The sequence below is a fragment of the Denticeps clupeoides genome, chromosome 5, assembly GCF_900700375.1.
Source record: "Denticeps clupeoides chromosome 5, fDenClu1.1, whole genome shotgun sequence".
Lineage (NCBI taxonomy): Eukaryota > Metazoa > Chordata > Actinopteri > Clupeiformes > Denticipitidae > Denticeps > Denticeps clupeoides.
The window spans coordinates 14,491,905-14,514,419 of NC_041711.1; the positions used below are offsets into that span (position 1 = coordinate 14,491,905).

A 22,515-nucleotide genomic window follows, 5' to 3' on the forward strand; every position below is an offset into this window, starting at 1 on the left:
AATTCTGCCAGCACACCCCCAACTTTCTATTAATGGATGATAATGCTCCACCACATTGTGGCAGAATTCAGGCAGTTGGAGTACCTCATATGGTATGGCCATCAATGTCACCTGACCTGAACCCCATAGAGCACGTCTGGGACCAGTTGAAGCAGAGACTGAATGATCGTACCCCACCCCCACGTGACCCGGCAGAACTGCGTTTAGCACTTGTGGAAGAGTGGAACGCATTGCCTCAGAAACACATCATGAGGCTAGTGAGGAGCATGAGACAACAATATCCCCAACTTATGTTGCTCCCGCAGCAACTCTACTGACTCCCGGTTAAGTCGCGGTTTAACACTTAAACTACAGATCCCATAATGCAGTGGGGCAAGGCCCTCCCCGTTTTTAATACAGCTTCCGCCGAAGCGTCAAACAGGAAGTATCTAAATGCTAAATCTGTAGAAGAGCATAGAAGGGTTTTGTTCAGTACACCTGGCATAAAACTCTTATGTCCGTCTATGGGCGAAATGTGAGCTGTGCTCCCATATTACGATTACGGTAATAGCACTTGTTCTTTGTTTACGTCCTCGCTTATATCGCTAGCTGTGTTAAATTCCGAATATATTACTGTTTTATAATTCATTGGCAAGCTGTAGCCAGTGCTTAAAAGAGGGCTAATTTCATAGTGTTTAATGTTTCAACATGTACCTAATCAAGCTGACAGCCATTTCTGTAGCTGACCGGATAACCGCAGTAAACAACTAGAGGACAGTGTGGACAGCGGTTGTTCTGCATGGTATTTAAAGGTGCCTGTCTTTGACCTCGGCCCTAGGCGTGTTGTGTTCGAAACTGTGAGACCTTTTGTTTATGTCTTTAGATGGGAACTCCATTCCGGATCCCCAAAAGAAAACAGCCATCAGAGGCCAGCAGCATTCAGATGCAGTCACCACTTACCCGGCTGCAGGACACCAGACCGTGCGAGGTAAAGGGCTGCTCTCACAGGCAGCAGATCTATAAAAGAGATCCAAACTTCATTTGGGCTGCATCAGGATTGTCAAATTCGCTTAGTTGTCTTGAGCAAGATTTTTATTTGATGTTTCCCGACGCAGATTATAGATTATACAGTCTCTGACAAAAGTCTTGTCGCTTGTGTACAAATTGACCTCAGGTGCCGCTGAAATATTTTTACAAGAAATGACTCATGTTTTGTAATAATGTTTCAGTGCAAAACAAAACGGCCAAAAAAGTATTCTAATGTTCAAAGCTTGGTAAGGCCCATTAGGTCAGTTTTTGCAGAGACATAAGTGTTGTCGCCTTGTTGTATGCACTTCACTTGTGACTAATAATGGATCATTTAGGTCTCAGGTGGGTATAAAAAGAACCCCAGTACACTAGACCTTCACATCAACTGCAACTAGACCTCTACAAACATGTAGAGACTAAAGTGTTGATTATCAAGAAGAGACCAGATCCACTGCTGATGTGGCTGACACCTTCAATGTGTCTCAGCGTCAAGTACAGAGTATAAAAAAAAAAAAGATTTGAAGAGACCGTAGACATTTTTGACAAGCCCAGGTCAGACAGACCCCGCAAGACAACTGCTCAAGAGGACCGTTTGTTGGCTAGAAAATCCGAGACCAACCCATTTTCCACTGCAGCAGAGCTCCACGAGACCTGGTCACCTGAAGTCCCTGTGTCGACTAGAACAGTTTGTCGGATTCTGTCTTGAAATGGCCTCCATGGTTGAATCAGTGCCCAGAAGCCAGCACCAAACAAAAGACAATTGAAAAAACGTGTGGCATTTGCCAAGGCCCAGAGCCTGCTAAAAGGATGGATGCTGGAAGAGTGGCAGAAGGTGGATTTTTCAGATTGTTGAATTACACCACAGTCGCTGCAAATATTGCAAGAGACCTACTGGAACCCGCATGGATCCAAGATTCACCAAGAAAACAGTGAATTTGGTGGTGGAAAAACATGGTCTGGGGTTACATCCAGTAGGGGTGTGTGTGAGAGATCTGCAGGGTGGAAGGCATCATCAATAGTCTAAAATACCAAGAAATCTTAGCTACCTTTTATATTCCCAACCATAAAAGAGGCCAAATTCTGCAGCAGGATGGTGCTCCATCACATACTTCCATCTCCTCATCAAAGTTCCTCAAGGCGAAGAAGATGGATGCTGGAAGATGCTCAAGGATTGGCCAGACATGAACATCATTGAACATTTGTGAGGTAGGATGAAAGAGGAAGCATGGAAGACGAAACCAAAGATGGCCTAGCGGTTAAGGAAGCGGCCCAGTAATCAGAAGGTTGTCTGTTCGAATCCCGATCCGCCAGGGTGCCACTGAGGTGCAACTGAGCAAAGCACCGTCCCCACACACTTCTCCCCGGGCGCCTGTCATGGCTGCCCACTGCTCACTCAGGGTGATTGGTTAAATGCTGAGGACAAATTTCACTCTGTGCATCGTGTGCTGTGCTGCTGTGTATCACATGTGACAATCACTTCACTTTATTATTCACTTTATTTATATTGCTGAACTCTGGGAGGTGGCTTTCTTTGCTATTCCTGATGACATAATCAATAAATTGTATGAATCCTTGCCAAACCGCATGGCTGCAGTCCTTCAAGCTCATGGAAGTCATACAAGATATTACATTTGGATCTCACAGCATCACTACTTCATTTGCTGAGATATTGTTGTATTTGCAGTAAATTTGTTCAATTTCTGTATAGGCGACAAACTTTTGTCTTGCCAAAAACAGAACCTTTCTGTTTTGATTAAATTAATTTCAATGCATTAAACATCATTTGGTAGGGTTTTAGCTTTTCAATTGAGCTATTTATAACACCAATTGATTATTTAGAAATCAGGTTAATAGCAGGTGTTTCTACAAAATAGATAAGACTTTTGTCAGGGACTTTATAAAAGTACTGCAATAAACAGACATTTTTTTCAGAACATTGGAACATACTAGTCAAATCATTCTGTACAATAAGTGACTGTAAAGTTGGATAGAATGTCCTGTCCTTTTGAAATATTCTCAATTGATCAGCAAATTTGGACAAATTGTTTCAAAAATTTGATTGTAATAGGTCTGTTGTGAAGTTTCTCGCTTGAGAAATTTGAGTAATTCCTACATGATATTCAACCTTCCCAAATTCTCCCACACCACCCCACTGGCTCCCAGTAGCTGCACGCATCAGATTCAAAATACTGATGCTGGCCTACAAAGCCAAACATGGAGTAGCACCATCCTACCTCACAGCCCTTATTATACCTCGCACTGCACCTCGTATACTCCGAGCCTCCAGTACTGCTCGCCTGGTCCCTCCATCGCTAAAGGTAAAAGGAAAACATTAATCTAGACTCTTTTCTGTCTTGGCTCCTCGGTGGTGGAATGAACTTCCCCTCGAGGTCAGAACAGCTTAGTCACTGAGCACCTTCAAACGACAGCTCAAGACCTTCCTCTTTACTGAATATTTAGATTAAATTGTAACTTTCTTATTGTCGAACTTGTGTACAGAATCTACAACAGAGTGAATAAAAAGATTGTATTCATAGTTGGGGTCCTAGTGAACCGGAATTTATCTCTTCATCGATGGTAACTTGAAAGCACGTTGTAAGTTGCTCTGGATAAGGGCGTCTACCAAATGCTGTAAATGTAAATGTAAATGTACATGGCTGGGTAAAGTCACTGGGCCCACAATATGCTGAACACTAGAAATCATGGCCATATCCTTCAGATAGGGGATATGCTATTTATGTATTGAGGCATCACACAGTGCTTAAACTAGTGTAGGAGAGTCAATATTTTAAAATATATACAAATATTTTCTGAAACGTTTGAGTATATTATTGAGTGTATATGGGTTCACAAATTATTCTGGTTAAAAATAGAAAACATTTTAAGACCAGTCAAAACTCCGAATAGGTTTTGACAGCTTTTTAGTTTAAATTGTTGACACATCACATTACTCATATAATGAAGATTTTTCTTGGTTGATCCTGGAGTATAATATAATTTTTTTTTGTTTCACAACAGAGTCAGTGCAGTTATGGTGTAAAGGTTGCTACAGGCAGGTAAGGACCAAAGTTTATTGTTTCAATTAAACGAGGTGCAGTACGGATATCTGGCAGCAGATGTCAGACTTCAACCAGTTAACATGGCCCTTACAGTATTCATACCATATGACACATTCACAACGTGTTTATGCCCACATCCATATTTGGTCATGATTTGCTACTAGTATGTGGAACATTTTAACAGGTTAAAAAAAATGTTTTTGCTAGGCTGTCCTTTACACTTTCTCTGAAGACGGACAGAGGCCATGATAGTGAGAAGAAACATGACTTTATGACCAAAGCACAAACGGCAAAAGGGACCACATCATGTAGTATAGATAAATGGAGCTCATTGTCAGATGGAAGGAGGCGTCTGACCTCACAGACACCTAACAATGGACCACACTCAAGCCCTGGAACATCTGCTCAGTCACCTGAACTGCATAGGTGGGTTTTATTAGAAGTTACAATTAGTAACTTTGTATTTTTGTGAGATTTGAAGAACCTTGTTGCACTACTTACGTCAGTGTCTCCGTTCATTTTCCACAAGTTGGCGCCCTAAGCGAGCATCTGACAGCCTGTGCAGCAAAGGAAAACTGAAGGAGACGCATGACTCTCCTTGGTTGAGACGTTACGGTAAGACCTCTACAATAACAAGGAAGAATTAGCAGAAATTTCAGCATGGTCTACTTCAATACAGATTTCATCTGCAGCCTTGCTTTTGGAAGTATTTCCTTTCAACGTTGAAAAAAAACAATCTCCAGCATGGTATTTCCCAAGTGTCGGAGACAGCAGGGGCCACTGTCTCCTTCTAGTGCAAGTCAAATAAACCATGGCCTTATGGCTGCTCCTGATTATCAAGTGGCTGATGAAGGAAAACTCTCCCTTTTTCCTCATTTGTGCTCTAATGACCAGTTTTCCTTTTAAATGTGCATGCTTGTGCCATGGCCCACTTTCTGGCTGTTGGTTTAATGCTGAGCAGCTGCTATGTCTGAGGCTCTCTTCACGTTGCCATGTTCCTGGTCTCATATCTGAAATAAATAAACAAATGTTTAAACGTTATGGAGTTGTTAAAACCAGAGCCATGCCACACTTGTTTGCTCTCCCTTTCCTTGTTTTCCTCTTTCCTTGCAAATAGCACAGTTTTCAAACGTCAGGTCACCCATAGATCACAAGGATGTACAGTCATATGAGAAAATTAGGACACCCCATTAAATAATCAGCTCTTTATTAGGAAATGTTCACATATCAAATGTCCAATCGTGTTTTCATGTATGTCTGGAAAAGAAAGTGACTTAATTACAATTAAACAACAAAATGTAACACTTTTTTTACACATAAAAAAAAAAAGATATGGACAAAAATGTGTATTTTAATGGAGGAAAAAGTAAGGACACCCTACCCACTAATAAATAGCGTTGCCCCCTTTGGCTGATATAACTTCGGTGAGATGCCTTTGGTAACCTTTTACCAGTCTCTGACATCAATCAGAAAAAAGTTTGCCCCACTCCTCAACGCAGAATTCTTTCAGCTGTGAGATGTTTGAGGGCTATCTTTCATGTAAAGACTAATCTGTCCAAAGAACATTATTCCAGAAGTCATTGTCTTTGTCTACGTTCACTCTGGCAAACTTCAGACTGGCCTTAATGTTTCTCTTAGAGAGCAAAGGTTTCCTCCTTGCACACCTCCTATGAAAGTCAATCTTGTGTACTCTCTTTCTGATAGTAGAGTAATGCACTTTCACATTGACAGAAGCCAGAGCCTGCTGTAGATCCCGTGATGACACTTTAGGATTTTTGATAACTTCGTTGAGCATCTTACAGTCTGCTCTGGGGGTCAGTTTGCTTGGATGGCCAGACCTGGGCATGGTGGCAGTTGTTTTGAATGTCCTCCACTAGTAAACAATTTTTCAGGTGGTGGAATGGCTGATGTCAAATTCTTTTGAGATCTTTTTGAATCCCTTACCAGACTCATAAGCGGCCACAATCTTCTTTCTGAGGACATCAGACAGCTCTTTAGATCTCACCATGGTGCTCACTTCAACACTTCACCAGTCAGGAGCACACCAAACTAATCTGAGGTTTAACCAGGGCGAGGCTCCTTTACAATGCTGGGTAACAATGTACTGATCATATGCACCTGACGTGATTTTAACCATTTTAAGTGGGATAATATGTGGGCGTGTCCTACTGTATTCCTCACCAGAAATTGCATTCTTTTTAAATGACATTTCACAGAAAGTTTTAAAAAGGCTTTTTTTATTTTTAGTTATATTATTTGGATCCCTCAATATCATTAAAATTGATATTAAATATCCATATGTCCAAATATATTTTAAAATATTCAGGCTTTCATAGGGTGTCCTAATTTTCTCACACGACTTTCTGCTTCGGAACTGGGACCCTGTGTTCTCAACCGGTGGTCATTTCAGAGAAGAGACGAGTCTGTAGATGTATTGACTGTTTCTTAATTATTTATGTGTACTGCTTCATTTAGATTCTGAACAGGTAGGGAAGAGCAGGTCTTGCTCACTTCCCACAGCATCTTTGTCACCATGGAAGGAGACACTGAAGTCCTCAAACACAGAGGACCAGTGGCAAGATGTACTTAAGAAGGGCCCTGAGAGAAGATCCTCTGACTTTGGTAGTGAGGCATCTGAGGTAAGTTTAAGCACTCAAAACCCAAATAAAATGTATTACTAGCCATGTGAAGGGAGAAGGTGGTGCAGGAACTTTCAGCAGCTTTTTCATTAATATGATTGGGCGGAAGGTTTTTGTTTTGTTGATGTATGCAGATTTATATATGTGTGTCTGGTAGACCCATTGCCAAAATGAAACATACCTATTTAATACATGAAGGGTTGTTTTCCTGGTCATGGATTAAGCATAGTCTTAGACTAAAAGAGATCTTTAATGCAACTGTTCGAGGACTAGGGTTAATCCATGAACAGGAAAGCAGAAAGTTTTTAAGTGAATTTGCTTGTGAAATTACGTCTGTTGTGTCCTGAGAAATTTGAAAATAAATTCTATGTTCTACCGATTTACTTCAAAAGGACAGCGCCTCCTGCAGGTTAAAACAGAAAACTGAGGAGAAAGAGCTGGGCGAAGAGAATGTACCACAGAAACAGGCAAAACTGTCCGTCAAGGGATCATCGCCACGTCTTCTTGGCAGGAGTGCTCCCACTTCTCCATCTCTGTCCCCATGGACCAGGGAACCCGACCCCCCCAGAAGTCACACCCAGGATATTCAGAGGAAGAGTTCCCTTCCTTTCCTGAACCAAAAACCTCTCAGGAAGCCCAAACCTGTGCCTACAGAACCCAGTAAGTGGCTTCCTTGAACCGTTTCACGTGAAGCATTTACCATGATATGATAATTACCATGATATAATAATTATAAAGAATCCAGATTTTACAATCATAAGCATGGATATGTGGAAGAGGCAGGTTTTTATCTGTGCCTGTGAGCATCTTGTCGGTGGAGATAGGTTACATAACCACTCTGCTGTGTGGAAACTGCCGCTTTGGCTTTGCGCTGCAGACTTGGCATGGTCACATGGCGTATCCCAGGAGCCTCTGTGTCGTTGGTTTGTTAGCTGGCGCCGAGCTGAATGCTGACTGAGGAGTCTGAGTGGCCGCACTGACGCCAGCAGTGGGCCCGAGTCCGGGTGGCCTGCCCCACTGACAGCGCTCTGCTTCATCCAACACTGAGCTCTTCCTGTCACTGACTCAGGGATCCTGCCTGATTCCTGGTATTCCTTGTCATTGTGCTCTCTCCCTTGCGCAAACTCAAGTGCTCTCTTCCTCATTAGGTCTCAGTTTCTGTTTCTCGGAACGCTCCTTTGTGTGTGTTTTTTTTTTTTTTTTTATGACATCAGGGATCTCGGGATGACGCTGCGTCGTCCACCAAAAACACATTTGGGAAAACTGGGTTGGGGAAATATTAAGTGGATTTCCCATACGTCATTATTACCGTTACAAAAAGTGGATGATGTGCCTTTTGTAGTTAATTTCACAATAGTTTGCTTACTGAGCACAGTCTGTGTGGTCTGGTTTGTGTGTGCGCAGAATACCTGGTATTACTTAATTGCCTGATTGATTAATCATAACAGAAAATGGGAATTTAATTGCAGATTGTATGTGTTCCTAACTACCTTGACTGCATCTGAGCCCTCTGACCGCCTGCATGCCGGTTTCCTGAGCTGGTGTGGTCGTCATGAAGGGGTGAGAGGGACTAGAGATTACCTCCACCTCCACCCGCCAAAGCTCCCACTAAAGCCCATTAGTCCCACGGCTGTTGGAGAGGGAGTACGGCCCAATCCCCTCCCTCCTCTTGCTTTACCAGGAATTCATTGCTGTTACTGCTGTTCTTGAGCATCTTAAAAAAGACACTATGTTCTTCACTAATGTAATATTTGAGATACTGGTCTTATTTGCATAAATTAAGGTTTAGATTATTGAATATTCTGATGTTTTGAAATATACTAGTGTAAAAGTGTGCACATACTCAATCTTCCAGTTATCTACATACACACCTGCTTCTTCCAAGGTGTCGTTTTATTAGTAAACACTAAGAAATAAAGGTCTTCTTATTATTAATTAATGTTTAGGATATTTCTACAAAAAATCTATTAAAGAATTGAAAGTGCTTCCATGCCATGTTGCGAAAGGTGGTAAAGTAAGCCTGAGCTTTTTTTTTTTTTTTTTTCTCAGGTGTCCCAGCAGAATCCAGTCAGCACTCTCCCTCCGAGCCGCATCCCCATATAGGCAGCGCTGAGATTACCCCTGTCCCGGACTCTCTCCTAAAGCCCTTTAAGCCAGTGATACAGTTTCCTGTACCTGAGAGAGAGTGTATCTGACACTCAGTCAGCATTCATTATGTTATATGTGCAATGTTTAAGGGAGGAGTCTGTTGGCTTGATTGACAGCTTTCACCACCCCCCACTTCAATATGTCACCCGCCCAGGTGAAGCGTTGCGTCCATCTCCTGCATTTCTTCTTCATTCTCCTGCCCCTGACACCCCTTGTAGACAGGATATGTCAGTGGAAATAATGTGATGTCCCTACATGTTCTTGAGAGTCCAGAAACATTGCGCAAAACCATGTACATGGCTGCTTCCAGCTGATTTTATTGCCTGCAGGACACACAGTACTTGCTGATGTTTTTGTCCTGTTCTCTCCCTTTCCTAGTTGTCCTGTCTAGTGATGATGAAAGAGGCGACGAATGCGCCAGTGATGTCACCGCCAAGCAGCACCATGCAGAGCAAGTAAGACATGAGAACATATGGAGGAGAGCGGAACGCTATTTTATCTCCCCGGTGAAGAACTGACATGTAGCATAAATCCGACTTTATGATCTGCAGTGCTGTTGACCGCAAGATGTCTTGTATTCAGTGACATGTTTCACAGTTGTGCGTTTTTAAAAGTCCTCTCACACATGCACAAATGTGAAAGTGAAGTGATTGTCATTGTGATACACTGCAGCACAGCACACGGCGAGAAAAACCCTTCACCCTTAATGAGCAGTGGGCAGCCATGAAAGGTGCCTGGGGAGCAGTGTGTGGGGGCGGTGCTTTGCTCAGTGGTACCTCAGTGGCAACATTCTGATTACGGGTCTGTTTCTTTACCCGCTAGGCCAACCGCTGTAAATGTGTGCATTCACAGGCAGACACACAAATTGTATATAGCTTGGTGCTTAATCAAGGGGAATAGCGATGGTATAAATAAAATTGAGACTGCAGAGCTGGACTCATGGCTTGTGCTTTCTGTGCCCCAACAGGCTTCTGCTGAGAAAGGTGTGCCATACATTATGGAGATACCTTTCTCTGCGCTCCATGTTGGCGTCCTGAAGGCCCTGAGCAGTGGTACTGTCGTGGTGAGCCAAACATTGGTATTATGTGTTTGCATGTGTGCATGTATTTCACCTAATTGCGATAGTATGGGAGTGTGAACACTGACAAGCTATGCATTAAAAATTATATTGTGTGAGGTGTGCTATTACTTTAATAGACGATTCGAGTAGGCATGGCCAAGCTGTTCCGCTCAAACACCAGCACTTATTTGATATTTTTGACCACTACTTGCATTTCAAATATTGTTGAGGTGTGTGGTTTAGGTGCTTAAATAGCCCTGTAATTTTTGGTGAGACATGTAAAAGTTCCTGGCTCAATTGGAGTCCAGTTCAAAAGTAGTTTCCGGAAAAATAGATTTGAAAGTGACTGCATGGATCCTAAATGTGATGCATTATCATACTGAAAACTAAACCCTCGGTTTGGATGTATGCATCTTGCATGCCTCCCAAATGCATTCATGTTCATCTTTTCTTTAGGCTATTATGTAACATTATGTAACAGCCAGATATAATACAGTTCTAGTTGAATGTAGTTAGTGTAGAAGACGCCTTCAATGACCTGTTTCAGAATGGTGGCTGTATGCATTGATAACTGACACTCGTACAACATGTGTTCACATCAGGAACAATGTGTGGCCAATGCCTACGCATTTCCTTCATGAAACTATCTTACTCTCTGTCCCTTTTCTTTTTCTTTCCACATCGGAGTACGGAATGTCAAAATCAGGCCCATCTTGCAATTTATCTTAATGAAGGACATCTGTTCCTCAGCATTCTCGAACATGTGGAGACTAGGAGAGCCTTGCAGAGAAAAAAATAGCTACTTTCATTGCCCCATGCCAAAGCACTTGTTAATCCAGAGCACTTTTAGGTCTTTCACACATTGGAACAATAATGGCACTAACAAACTGCAGACCTGGCAAAAATGACCTTCTTCTGGACCATCTTGCGAGTAGAATTCAGTTCAAAGGACTCCCCTATTAAAAAAATGTTGTTGTTTAAAAGAGCATTGGCATCACATTCCGGTTCTGATGGTGGGTTCTGTGTTAAATTAGAGGAAGTTTAAATGCATTGCAAGTGGTAACTAGGTTACTGTGTCACAATTTGTTTTTTCCCCCCATTCCCAGGGACTCGTAAAACAGCATGTCATCCCATTCATTGGTTGTGTCATTCTGACCAACATGTGCGAAATGAGTTTTTGAAGATAAGATAAGATCCGTTATTAGTCCTACAAGTGGGAAATTTACACCGAAAATCTCGGTTTAGAACTTTGGATATTGGCTGGTCATTTTTTGTGTTGTCATTTCATACTCACTACACGTCTTTCTGTTCTCCCTTACAGATCACCGATGATGGCATCTCCATCCCACTGAAAGGTAATCAGTCAAAGGTTTGTTCTGTAATGTGTTCAGTCATATTTCATAAGTCATCTTTACAGTGCTTCCCTGCTGCCTGGCTTCCTGACAGTTAAATGTAATACCCTAGTTATGTAGTACCCTGCCCACTGCCCCCCCAAAGGTGATGGTTAAATGCACATTTCATTGTGTTACCGTGTACTGCGCTGCAGTGTTTCACAATGTCAATCAATTTATATTGAATATTCATATTCATATTCAATTCAAGTAACAAGTGCTCCCTGTTTTTATTTTTTTTTATTTAGTTTCTATTCCTGAAGACATAGTTGATGTTACATTAACATTTTGCTTTGTCCATTAAATCATCTGAAAAAAATTGACCCATATTAGCCTTATAATATATTGTTAGGGCAGTGAAATCTCACTGGAGGAAGGAAATGTCAGTCTAATGGTTCCAAACCTTCTTAGCCCGTCTGCTGCCTCCTGCTGTGACGGAACACAATCTCCTCCGGCATCTTTTTAGCCTGGACCTTACGAGGCTGGGGGCTTGAGGGGCTTAAGGACCTTCAGAGCAGTGTGGGGCTTCTAGGGCTTAACTCCTCTACCTCTCCTCAACTGTCTGTGACCTTTCGCTCAGAAGCGTCATGGCTGTTGTTCTCCGCACAGATCTGTGCTAAGGAGCTCAGATTAAAGCTCTATTTACGGGCATGCAGAGGATGGTGTTTATAGGCCTGACTCTCTCTGTGTCTCACCTCTGCTGCCTCCCGGGAGACGGCAGGTCGCTTTCGCTCTGTGTGTCCTCTCTGCATGTAAGACGCTTACAGGGTGGTATCTGGGCATTGGGCTATTCTTGACTCTCCACCAACATTGTCCCTAAGCTGGCAGGATCGTGCCCTCTGAGCGTGGTTGTAAACTTCTCATGCAATAACTCCATGCAGGATTATACCTTGCACATTTTTTTTTGTTATTTGCAAGCATTCATTTGCTGCAGAAATGTTCAATCTCACATTGCCTGACAGGAGCGGATGGTGAGGATGAAGTATCGTTGAGTGTGGTGCCCTCTGAGCTGCAGGAGTATGGTGTTTGGGATGGGGCTCTGGCTCGCGACGGGCCACTTTTTGATCACACGGATTGGGCGGCCTGCTCCCTGTTTTTCCTGGCCGTGTCTGATGCCTACGCACGACTGCTGCAGACAGAGCTCTCTGCAGTCCAGAGTATTCAGGGGACAGGTGAGGTGTGGTCACCCACACCTTTATCAGTTCATGTCTTATTGAAATTGCAGTTTGAATTGTAAAACACTGTAATTCTTGCAATATATAGAATACTTTGCAAAAGTTTTAGGCCGTAATGAAACTAATAAAAAAGGTATCATTTTGACAGAAATCTGAAATTGTTCTGGATGGAAGCATCTAAAACTAAAACACACAGAATTATTTAAAATCGTTCATCTCATTTGATTTCAGAAAACTTTGGCAACTTTCGAAATTAATGAATGAGCTCCTACAAACAAAAGTCTACAAACCAACCTTTAATTGATTAGGATTAATAGAATAACAGCTGTGGAGAACCAGCAATTTTTTTGGTTCCAATGCATATAAAGTGCATATATATATTTATTTTTTTCTCGTTTAACCAAGGTATTTATTTTTTTTATTAAAATCTCCATTATACAATTTCACCAATGAGAATAGACCCCAACCTTTTAACAATGGGCTGTTAACAAGTAAAAATTGCAAATAAAACAAGATAAGACAGACTTAATTATTATATAGACGTACAGAAGTTTCCGAATATGAACAGCAGTTAAGTGAATATATCAATAATGTCATTGTTTACTGAAAACAAGGAAATTCTGCAATGGGAGAATCAATATCTGATGTTTGACACATTTTTGTTAGATAAACTGGTTTTATTCTCACTGGTTTTAGTGCTGCCTAATACTTTTGCACTGTGTGTGTGTGTATGTGTGTGTGTATATATACACTGCTCAAAAAAGTAAAAGGAATCCAAAAATAAGACATCCTTGATCTGAACGAATGAAATATTCTTATTTAAAACTTAGTTCAATGTGACCACAAAAATGTATCAACCCATGGACGTCTGGATTTGGAGTCAGACTAAAAATTAAAGTGGAAAAACACCCTACAGGCTGATCCAACTTTTATGTAATGCCTTTAAAACAAGTCAAAAAGAGGCTCAGTAGTGTGTGTGGCCTCCACATGCCTGTATGACCTCCCTACAATGCCTGGGCATGCTCCTGATGAGGTGGTGGATGGTCTCCTGAGGGATCTCCTCCCAGACCTGGACTAAAGCATCCGCCAACTCCTGGACAGTCTGTGGTGTGACGTGGTGTTGGAGGATGAAGAGAGACATGACGTCCCAGATGTGCTCAATTGGATTCAGGCTTGGGGAATGGGCAGGTCAGTCCATAGCATCAATGCCCTCGTCTTGCAGGAACTGCTGACACACTCCAGCCACATGAGGTCTAGCATTGTCTTGCATTAGGAGGAACCCAGGGTCAACCACACCAGCATATTGTCTCATAAGGGAGCTGAGGATCTCATCTCGGTACCTGATGGCAGTCAGACTAACTCTGGAGAGCACATTGGAGGGCTGTGTGGCACCCAAAAAGAAATGGCACCCTACACCATTACTGACCCACTGCCAAACTGGTCATGCTGGGGGATGTTGCAGGCAGCAGAACGTTCTCCACGGCGTCTCCAGACTCACATGTCTCAGTATGACCCTGCTTTCATCTGTGAAGAGCACCAGTGGCAAATTAACCAATCTTGGTGTTCTCTGGCAAATGGCAAACATACTGCATGATGTTGGGCTGTAAGCACAACTCCACACCTGTGGAGGTCAGGCCCTCATACCACACTCATGGAGTCTGTTTCTGACCATTTGAGCAGACACATGCACATTTGTGGCATGCTGGAGGTTATTTTGCAGGGCTCTGGCAGTGCTTCTCCTGTTCCTCCCTGCACAAAGGCGGAGGTAGCGGTCCTGATGCTGGGTCGTTGCCTTCCTACGACCTCCTCCATGTCTCCTGATGTATTGGCCTGTCTCCTGGTAGCAAATAAAACAAGCTCTGGACGCTACGCTAACAGACACAGCAAACCTTCTTGACACAGCTCACACTGATGTGTCATCCTGGATGAGCTGCACTACCTGAACCACTTGTGTGGATTGTAGACTCTGTCTCATGCTACCACTAGAGTAAGCACCAGCAGCATTCAAAAGTGACCTAAACATCAGCCAGAAAGCATACTAATTGAGAAGTGGTCTGTGGTCACCACCTTCAGAACCATGCCTTTATTGGGGATGTCTTGCTAATTGCCTATCATTTCCACCTGTTGTCTATTCTATATGCACAACAGCAAGTGAAATTGATTGTCAATCAGTGTAAGTGGACAGTTAAATTTCACAGAAGTGTGAATGACTTGGAGATACATTGTGTTATCTTTTATTTTTTTGAGCTGTGTGTATAATATAATATATTTTTATGGGGGACACAGGGCTGATCAATTGTATCATCATTTATAGAACACTATACTTTTTAAAAAAATTTTATCAGTCAATTGAATTTTCTAAATCATATTATTGCTTGTGTGTGTGTGTAGATCAAGCCTGTCCATTCCTTGTGCTGGTGCTACATGAGCACATGCAGGATGTGCAGATTGCTAAGCTCACCTCAATCATGGACCTCCTGGGCCTACGTGCATGCCAGCCGAGGCTCTCTAGCCCCCTATCATGGGCCGATGGCCTCAGTCTGATCCGCTGTCGATCCCAGGATGATCACCTCCTCTCTCTGCTGGGACAAGTCACAGAGACTGGCAGTGCCAGTCATCCTGCAGTTCAAGATAAGGTAGGAGAAAGCCTACTGGTCAAATTTCTTGCTTTTCCTGTTTTCAACAGGGGTTTTATTGAGTTTTGGCTGAGATGTTGAAATTTGGGAATAAAGTTGCTCTGTAATAATATGGCATGATTGTGTGCAGGAGAACTGATGAGTGAAAGGGGTAGGGTATGGTAGGAAAGATGGAAGAGAAGGTGCTGAAATTAAGGGGGTGAATGGGGTCCATGGCCATCAAGATGTTCTCCGGAGACACAAGAAGTTCCAGCAACCTGCTGTCAGCTCTTATTTGCCTTCTATGGGCTTTATTCATTCTCAGTAGATTTATCATCGAATACCTTCTTTCCATTCTCTAGCCCAGTATTAACAAAGCTCTGTTCGTTTACTTTTCATTTGTCTCTTGTTACTTTTTCACTCAGCCAGATTAGCATGGAGGTGGAAAACCGCGGGAGGATTTAGGCCACTGATGAATGATGCACTTGAATGTAATTTGTTGTTTCTACCCACAGGAGAGCCCAGCTCGCGTCAGGGCCAGCCGAGCACAAAGTCAGTCCCAACCCAGTGTCCCCAGCTTCGGTTCCAAGTCTGTGGATTGTAGCCAGCGCAGGAACCAAGGGTTTCCTCGCAGGTAAACTAAATCAGGACTAAATGAACGCTTTATGGTTCTGGAAATTACGTGGCAAAATGACTTGTGTTTTTTTGTGGCAATATTATAATGATAGATCATGCTAGAATGCAGTATTCATGTTAATTTATGCTACAGCTGCAATTCGTTTTTTAAGAACATAGCCATGCCATTCAAAAATAAAAGGGGAATCAAATGAGAAACAACTTTGTGGTCATACTAGTCAACTATCACTGCAAATTATCATTCAGACACCAAGGCTTGGGGGTCTTGTGTCTTAGTGTATTGAAGATGAAATATTTTTTTTCTTCATAGGTTAATTCAGTACCCTCCTCCTCCCTCCAAAGGTGGAATCACTGTAACAACAGAAGATCTTGAGTGTCTTAAAAGGGGCGAGTTTCTTAATGATGTCATCATTGACTTCTACCTCAAGTGAGTGCTTACATTTTTTGTGCTTTGTTAATCTAGTGTGAAGATTAATTCATTTATGTTTTTGGCTGACATGTAGCATGGTTTGAGCCAATTCTGGTTACCCCCTTTAGGTTCCTACTCCAGGAAAAGGCCAGCCAAGAGATGAAGGACCGGTCGCACATCTTCAGCAGTTTCTTCTACAAGCAGCTCACCCGCAAAGACACCTCAAATGAGGGGGCGGCCCAAGGCTCGTAAGGAGCTCAGTCTTTTAGCAGCTTGGGTGGAGGTCACCCGGTGTGTGGCGGGGGCTCACGTTCGCCACGGTCGTCTGGAAAGGGCTTAGGGCTACAATCCACTTGCAAGGGGAAGCTGAATGCACTAAATGAATTGAACCTATTATGACTGTCATGTGAGCTGAAAGATGTGGTTTTACTGCTCTCCAGCCAGTTAAAATGCATTTATCTTTCCTAAAGGTCCCTGTACCGGCGACACCAGAGAGTTAGGACCTGGACTAGACATGTGGACCTCTTTAATAAAGACTTTATCTTTGTTCCAGTTAATCAAGAGTAAGTATGTGTCCACACACATACCCTGCCTGAATCAAACTGCTTATTGGAGAGGAACCACGGCTGCATAAATTCACACTTTGCTTTTTAGAATCTTCTGTCCAGTTAGCCCAGTCAACGGCCTTCCTCTGCAGTGCTGGAAGGATATTGCCTTTCCTCTGATTCCTTCTTCTATTGCAGGGACAATTAGGTGTGAAAACCCCTGAAAAAGAAAGTAAGTGGCTGGTTGGACCACCAGCTGTCAATTTTGATCTGTCAATTTTCCTCCATTTGATTCTGACATGAACACTGGGCAGGGTCCAAGTTTGTTCACTCCCATGAAATGGCAGACATGACATATCGGTGTTGGGGAGATTCTTATTTTCCAGAAATGTCCAGTCTTTGAAGTCCAAGATGTGGAAGTGAGGCACAGGTTGAGCAGATAAATATCCACTTGTCTTTCTATAAGGTTCAGATTTCATTGCCAAATAGTTCATTATTCATTGCCGAGGGGGTTCTTGTATGTCTGGAAATTTTACAACATAGTGACATGGTACATCATGTTCCTATATAAAAGAAAATACAGTCACTGCTCATTTAAATGTTTCTTTCCTCTGGTACAGTTTGTTCTCCACAGCACCAATTAAGGGGTGATGAAGTACAAAACTGGTCCAGTGAAGTACATCTGTCTCATCATTGCAGGGCTCACTGGTACCTGGTGGTCATCTGTTTCCCGGGCCTGGAGACACCCCAGCATGTGGAGTGGAGAGGGCCGGCCCTGGAGGGGGGCAGCGGGGTGAAGAGGAAATGCGAAGCCCAGGCTTCCAGCCAAGGTAGGGAGGCTTAGGGCCAAAATCTCTTTTTGCAAGGGAACATGAAACATGTGTGCTGGCCTTTGCACAGTGCACTGGTATGTGTGATTTATTTATTAATTTATTTATTTTAATAATAGATTTTCCAAAAAACACCTTTTTCATACGTTTGGTTCTCAGTTTTTTTGTATCTGCTTTTTGGGCATTTTTATGTTCTCTCGCTAAGAACACCCAGTCCCTTATGTGGTTAATTTTTACACTGAAAAAGAAAAAATAAACTTATCTACAAGCTTTGCAGTTGTTCTTGGCTATAAATGATATTGAACTCATAGGACCAGAAAATACGGTCAGAATAGTGCAAACAGATGAAAATTTTAGGCTATCATTAAAACCTATAACTGCTCTAACAGACACAGTAAAATATGTGTAACTCGTAACATGGCTCTGCTGTGCTTTGGCAGGAATGGCTTTTGAAGATGGTTAAAATTCATACGGTGTTTTGTGTTCTATGGAAAGGTAACGCCAATGCCACCAAGGGTAGATCCTCAAGTGACTCCCAGAGACTGCAAAGGATTCTGGTAAACACTCGTTCACAAGCAGGGAATGCACACAATCAGCTGATATAAAGCAGATATAAATCCAAAAATGATTCTAAAGCTTTTTTCAGAAAGGATTTGAACATTGTAGGTTGCCATGTACTAGTGTAGTGGGGAAAAAAATGATGTCCTTGCGTTTCTCACTGACCCATTAGATTCAAGAGAGATTTATTAGTCACGTGCTTAGTTATACCAAAATTTGTGCCAGATTATTTGTCTTCAGCAGATATTACTTATGTGCCTGTCAAAACTGCAGTCGCTATCAGAATGTACTGCACGATTAGGAGGACCTGTTCCCACCATTGGTATCTCAGAAGCAACACCGTTCAGAAGCAACACCGTTCAACACCATTTAAAAATATTTCACTTTATGTATATTATGTAATGCATGAGATTCAAGATGTACTTCATCTCTATTGATAAGAATGTCCTTTTGGGTGATAACTTTACCCACCAACCAGACAGGCTACAGATTCAAACTGGCTTTGCTACCATCACTGCAGGGAGACTAAATTTGTGATTAATTAAGTCACTCTGGATAAAAGCATCAGTTGATTGATTTTTTTGTCTTACGTGTAGGACTGCTGCCAGAAGAGTTGCCAGAGAAACATTGTGTGTAAGAAGTGAGTGTTACTTTTTATGTTGTTTGGGCTTCACTGTTACCGATTTTCCACGTGTTTATATGGATAAATCCTTCTGTCTGTAGGCCCTGTATTCTGTTACTGGACTCACTGAAACTTTCCTTACATGAGCGGATCTACCAGCTGTTAAGGGAGTGAGTAGTGTGTGCATGTGTGTGGATTTTGGAATGTGTGCTTGTATACTGTGTTGAAATGCATTGCACGAGTTAATGCAATGAGTTCAGATACTGCCATCAGTCTCAAAGTTCAGCAAGAACAAATCTATATAATAAAAAATGACTGTATTAATCAAAGAATAAGTCAAGATTTAAAGACAATCATTGACTTAGCTGTTTGGACATCTGGGAAAAGTGTAGATGAATTGTATTTTGAGATATGGTTGGGTCAATGCACTTTTTTTTTTTATTTAATGTGCTTTTTGTGTTTTAATGAACAAGTATATTTTTAAGTTTCCACATGAAGAGATGTTGGTGGAGGCAACATAAGGCCATACAAGTCTATTAATCTTTTGAGTTTATGCTGATGATTTTCTTATTTTAATAAAAACCAGGTTTATCAACATTTAATGCCTATGCAACATATGTGATTTTGAGTGTGTTTTGGAATCATGAATACACATCATTGATTTCAATGTTAAGGTGAAATACATACATATACAATCTATGTATGTGCTTGTGTCTGTCTTTTTCTCACTCTCTCTCTCTCAGCTATCTGCAGGTGGAGTGGGAGTTGCGCAAGGGAACCCCCCGGCACTTCACTGCTGATAACATGAAGGGTTCACACTGTAAGGTCCCACAGCAGGACAACAGCAGTGATTGTGGTCTGTATCTGCTGCAGTATGTGGAGAGCTTCCTTCAGGTATTCCCCCCTTTGTTTCCTTAATAGTGGAAGAAGTGATTGTCATTGTGATACAAAGCAGCACAGCACACAGTGCACACAGTGAAACTTGTCCTCTGCATTTAACCCATTTAGAGTATTCGGTACATATTACCATTAAAAAATAAATGAATGCACACAGAATGCATTTGCTCGGGCATTGTTTAGATGAACAATTTACAAGTTTTGTTCAAGCTTCTTGCCTGTTTGCTCATTTAAGTTTATTATTGTTTTGTTTTTTGATAGTTGGTAGTTTGCTCCGTGCCAGTCTTGGGGGGGTTTCCACCCTTAACTGAAGATCTTTGACTTGAAAGCAGAATATGCCATCAGTTTAAATCCACCCTGGCAGGACATGATCCCTGCTCATCAGCACAGCTGCTTTGAATAGAAATCATTAAAACCAAACTTTGTCTCATCTCAAAGTGGGGTGTTTGGTGATTTATGATTGGCTCCATTATCTGAACATTATACTTCTATATCATATCTAAATAATATCCTTTTTTTTTTTTTTTTTTTTTTTTCTATAATGTGTGACTGCTGCAGAACCCTGTGGTACACTTTGAGCTTCCAGTGCGGCTGGAGCACTGGTTCCCGAGGCAGGAGGTGAAGAGGAAGCGGGAGGAGATTCGGGAGCTGGTGCTGCACCTGTACAGACGGGAGGGGGGACGGCAGGCAGAGGAGCCCCCCTGATTAGTTCTGCTGCTGTCACTCTGTAAAGGCCTTACTAGAAATAACAAATTCAAATATTTATCTTTTACCTTTTATTTATTTGGAAGTGTCAACTGTAATATTTTGCTGTTTAAATGTATATAGCATTTTATAAAAACCTGTGAAATATTAATTACTTGAATAAGCAAGTTTTGTATTTTTTTTTCGTAGAGTAGTCTTACAATTTTGAAAGTAGAAGCTTTATTCCAAACTTTTTATTTCTAATGTATAGCATTATGAATGTGAACATCCAGTTTTTCCTTTCCCAATATCAGTATTCACTTTCAATATGTGTGTAATCACTCACACCTGAAAACTAAAATATATAAATAAAATGTATTTATTTATGTATTTATATATATTTTTGAGAGTTTTTCTTTTGGCTTTTAAATGAATATCAGAAGGAAATGTGGAAGAATCCAGATCTTCTCTCCTCCTTGTTTAGGTTTTATGTGCCTTGGTTGTAGGTTGTGTTCTCAGTAAGACAAAGCCAGATACCTTCGTGTGGTCCCATATTTTCACTGTATTATTGCGAAACTGTGTACATTTTCCAACAGCAATGTGTGGCCTGTCAAAAGGATTTAATTTCAGTTCAGTTTAATTCTACAACCAGCTTGTTTTGTTTTAAGGATGTATGGAAGAATCATTAAGACTGTTTATAGCCAAGAGTGTTATTTATTGTTAACAATGCCTCACTAGCTAGGATATACATTTGCCTATAGGATTGAGCAATTAATTATTTTTTTATTTGTACGCTAAATGTAAATGTAAGCTTCATGTTACATTTGTCCAGAAAGCAGATGCTGAAACTAATGTAGAGTGGACAGTTACTGAAACCTGTACGTTTAGTAAGGCCTTAACAGGCTACACATCCAACACTGCATCCATGAATAAAAAAAATTGATTGACTCTAACTTTGCACAAATCCCACATCTGCGTTGCATCCAACATACTGAGTAAATGCCCAGATGATTGAGTTTCACATCAGCTATGTGGACAGTAAAGGACATGAAAAGTGGCTTCTGTAGAATGAAGTGACAGTCCAGACCGTCTGACTTACAGAAGTAAAATGCATGGAATTAAATGGAAGATCCTGTATGAGAAGTGTTTTACCTCATTGTGTATGAGAAGCTAGAGATGAATCCTCTGACATCCGTCTCAGGGTTCTTCTTTTCCAAGGTTGAGTGTTTTGAGAATTGCTTAAAAACCTGTCCAGCTACTATTGTAATTATAAATCTGTCAATAAATGCAGTTTCTACTTTTTTTTTTAACTGGAATTCTGTGCAGTTAGTAGCTTTTTTCCTGTCTTAAAATTATTAAAATGATGTTCAATGGTATTATTATAATATATAAACCAAATTATTAGAATAATTAATATTGCTTATCATGGAAAATATATATTACACTCAAAAACTGTATATACCTTGATAATGAGCAGTTGCTTTAAATTTGATGTCAGTAAAGCATGCTTATACATGCTATACCTTTGATAATACTAATAATTGCTTGTTACTTAATAATAGCTTTGCTGAAATATGTCCTGTTGGGGGGACAAACAATCAGATTCTGAGCATATGGAGAAGAAGAGGATCTAGGACAGATCCCCATGGTGCACCCACTCCCTCATTAATTTAAATGTGTGGATGGCCAGATTAATCTGCAGGTTATTAGAAGGAGCCCTGCTGTGGCTTTAAGGGCTTTGAACCATTTACCTGTATAAGAATGGCCATTTCCTTACTAACCCTTGTGGTCTTTTTATTAAAAGGTCACTGTGGTAGTGACCCCGCAGTCTGAATACCAACTTCATCCCAGTTGTTTCCAATTAAAGCGCATTAAGTAAATTGTTCACAGATTTTTCTTTTTTTTTTCAAACACAAATGTTCCCGGGCTAAATTCAAGCTGCTTCAATAAATTCGGGTTTAATACTTCATCATTTATGAGAACAGGCAAAAGGCACGCTCAAGCCCAGATCGGAATGGGTTGGGGAGTTCAGGGGCAGGATACCGTGCCTTTTGCCCGGTTCTCTCCTAATTAGAGTTGACGCTGGAAGTCTGGGCAGGGTCCTTCTCGCTGGTGGATGCAGAGGGTAATGAGGTAAGTTTGTGCGAGGGGGATAATCCAAACTGCACTTCAAGATTAGGTTGATTTATGGCTTCTGACTAAGATCCGGGCAACCCCAACCTCAACTCACCCCCCACTA

The 22,515-nt window shown here is 41.5% G+C and overlaps 1 protein-coding gene across 3 annotated transcripts; it reads left to right on the plus strand.

Annotated features, from left to right (window-relative positions):
• Positions 1 to 404: 404 nt before the first annotated feature.
• Positions 405 to 21,592, plus strand: senp7b (SUMO specific peptidase 7b). 3 transcript variants are annotated; one of them, XM_028981236.1, is made up of 22 exons: positions 405 to 543; positions 863 to 967; positions 4,027 to 4,064; positions 4,275 to 4,493; positions 4,597 to 4,682; positions 6,543 to 6,706; positions 7,099 to 7,366; positions 9,233 to 9,309; positions 9,822 to 9,917; positions 11,236 to 11,269; positions 12,268 to 12,477; positions 14,872 to 15,116; positions 15,611 to 15,729; positions 16,042 to 16,158; positions 16,269 to 16,388; positions 16,611 to 16,703; positions 17,385 to 17,515; positions 18,011 to 18,072; positions 18,670 to 18,713; positions 18,797 to 18,865; positions 19,439 to 19,589; positions 20,151 to 21,592. In XM_028981236.1, exons 2-22 carry the CDS (start codon positions 863 to 865, stop codon positions 20,295 to 20,297), a joined length of 2,595 nt encoding a protein of 864 aa, XP_028837069.1. In that variant the 5' UTR covers positions 405 to 543; the 3' UTR covers positions 20,298 to 21,592. The 3 variants fall into 3 exon arrangements, 2 of the variants coding, with proteins under 2 accessions (XP_028837069.1, XP_028837070.1); XR_003749872.1 differs by lacking the exon at positions 18,797 to 18,865 and having other exon boundaries at positions 18,670 to 18,706; positions 20,151 to 20,283; XM_028981237.1 differs by lacking the exon at positions 12,268 to 12,477.
• Positions 21,593 to 22,515: the final 923 nt, after the last annotated feature.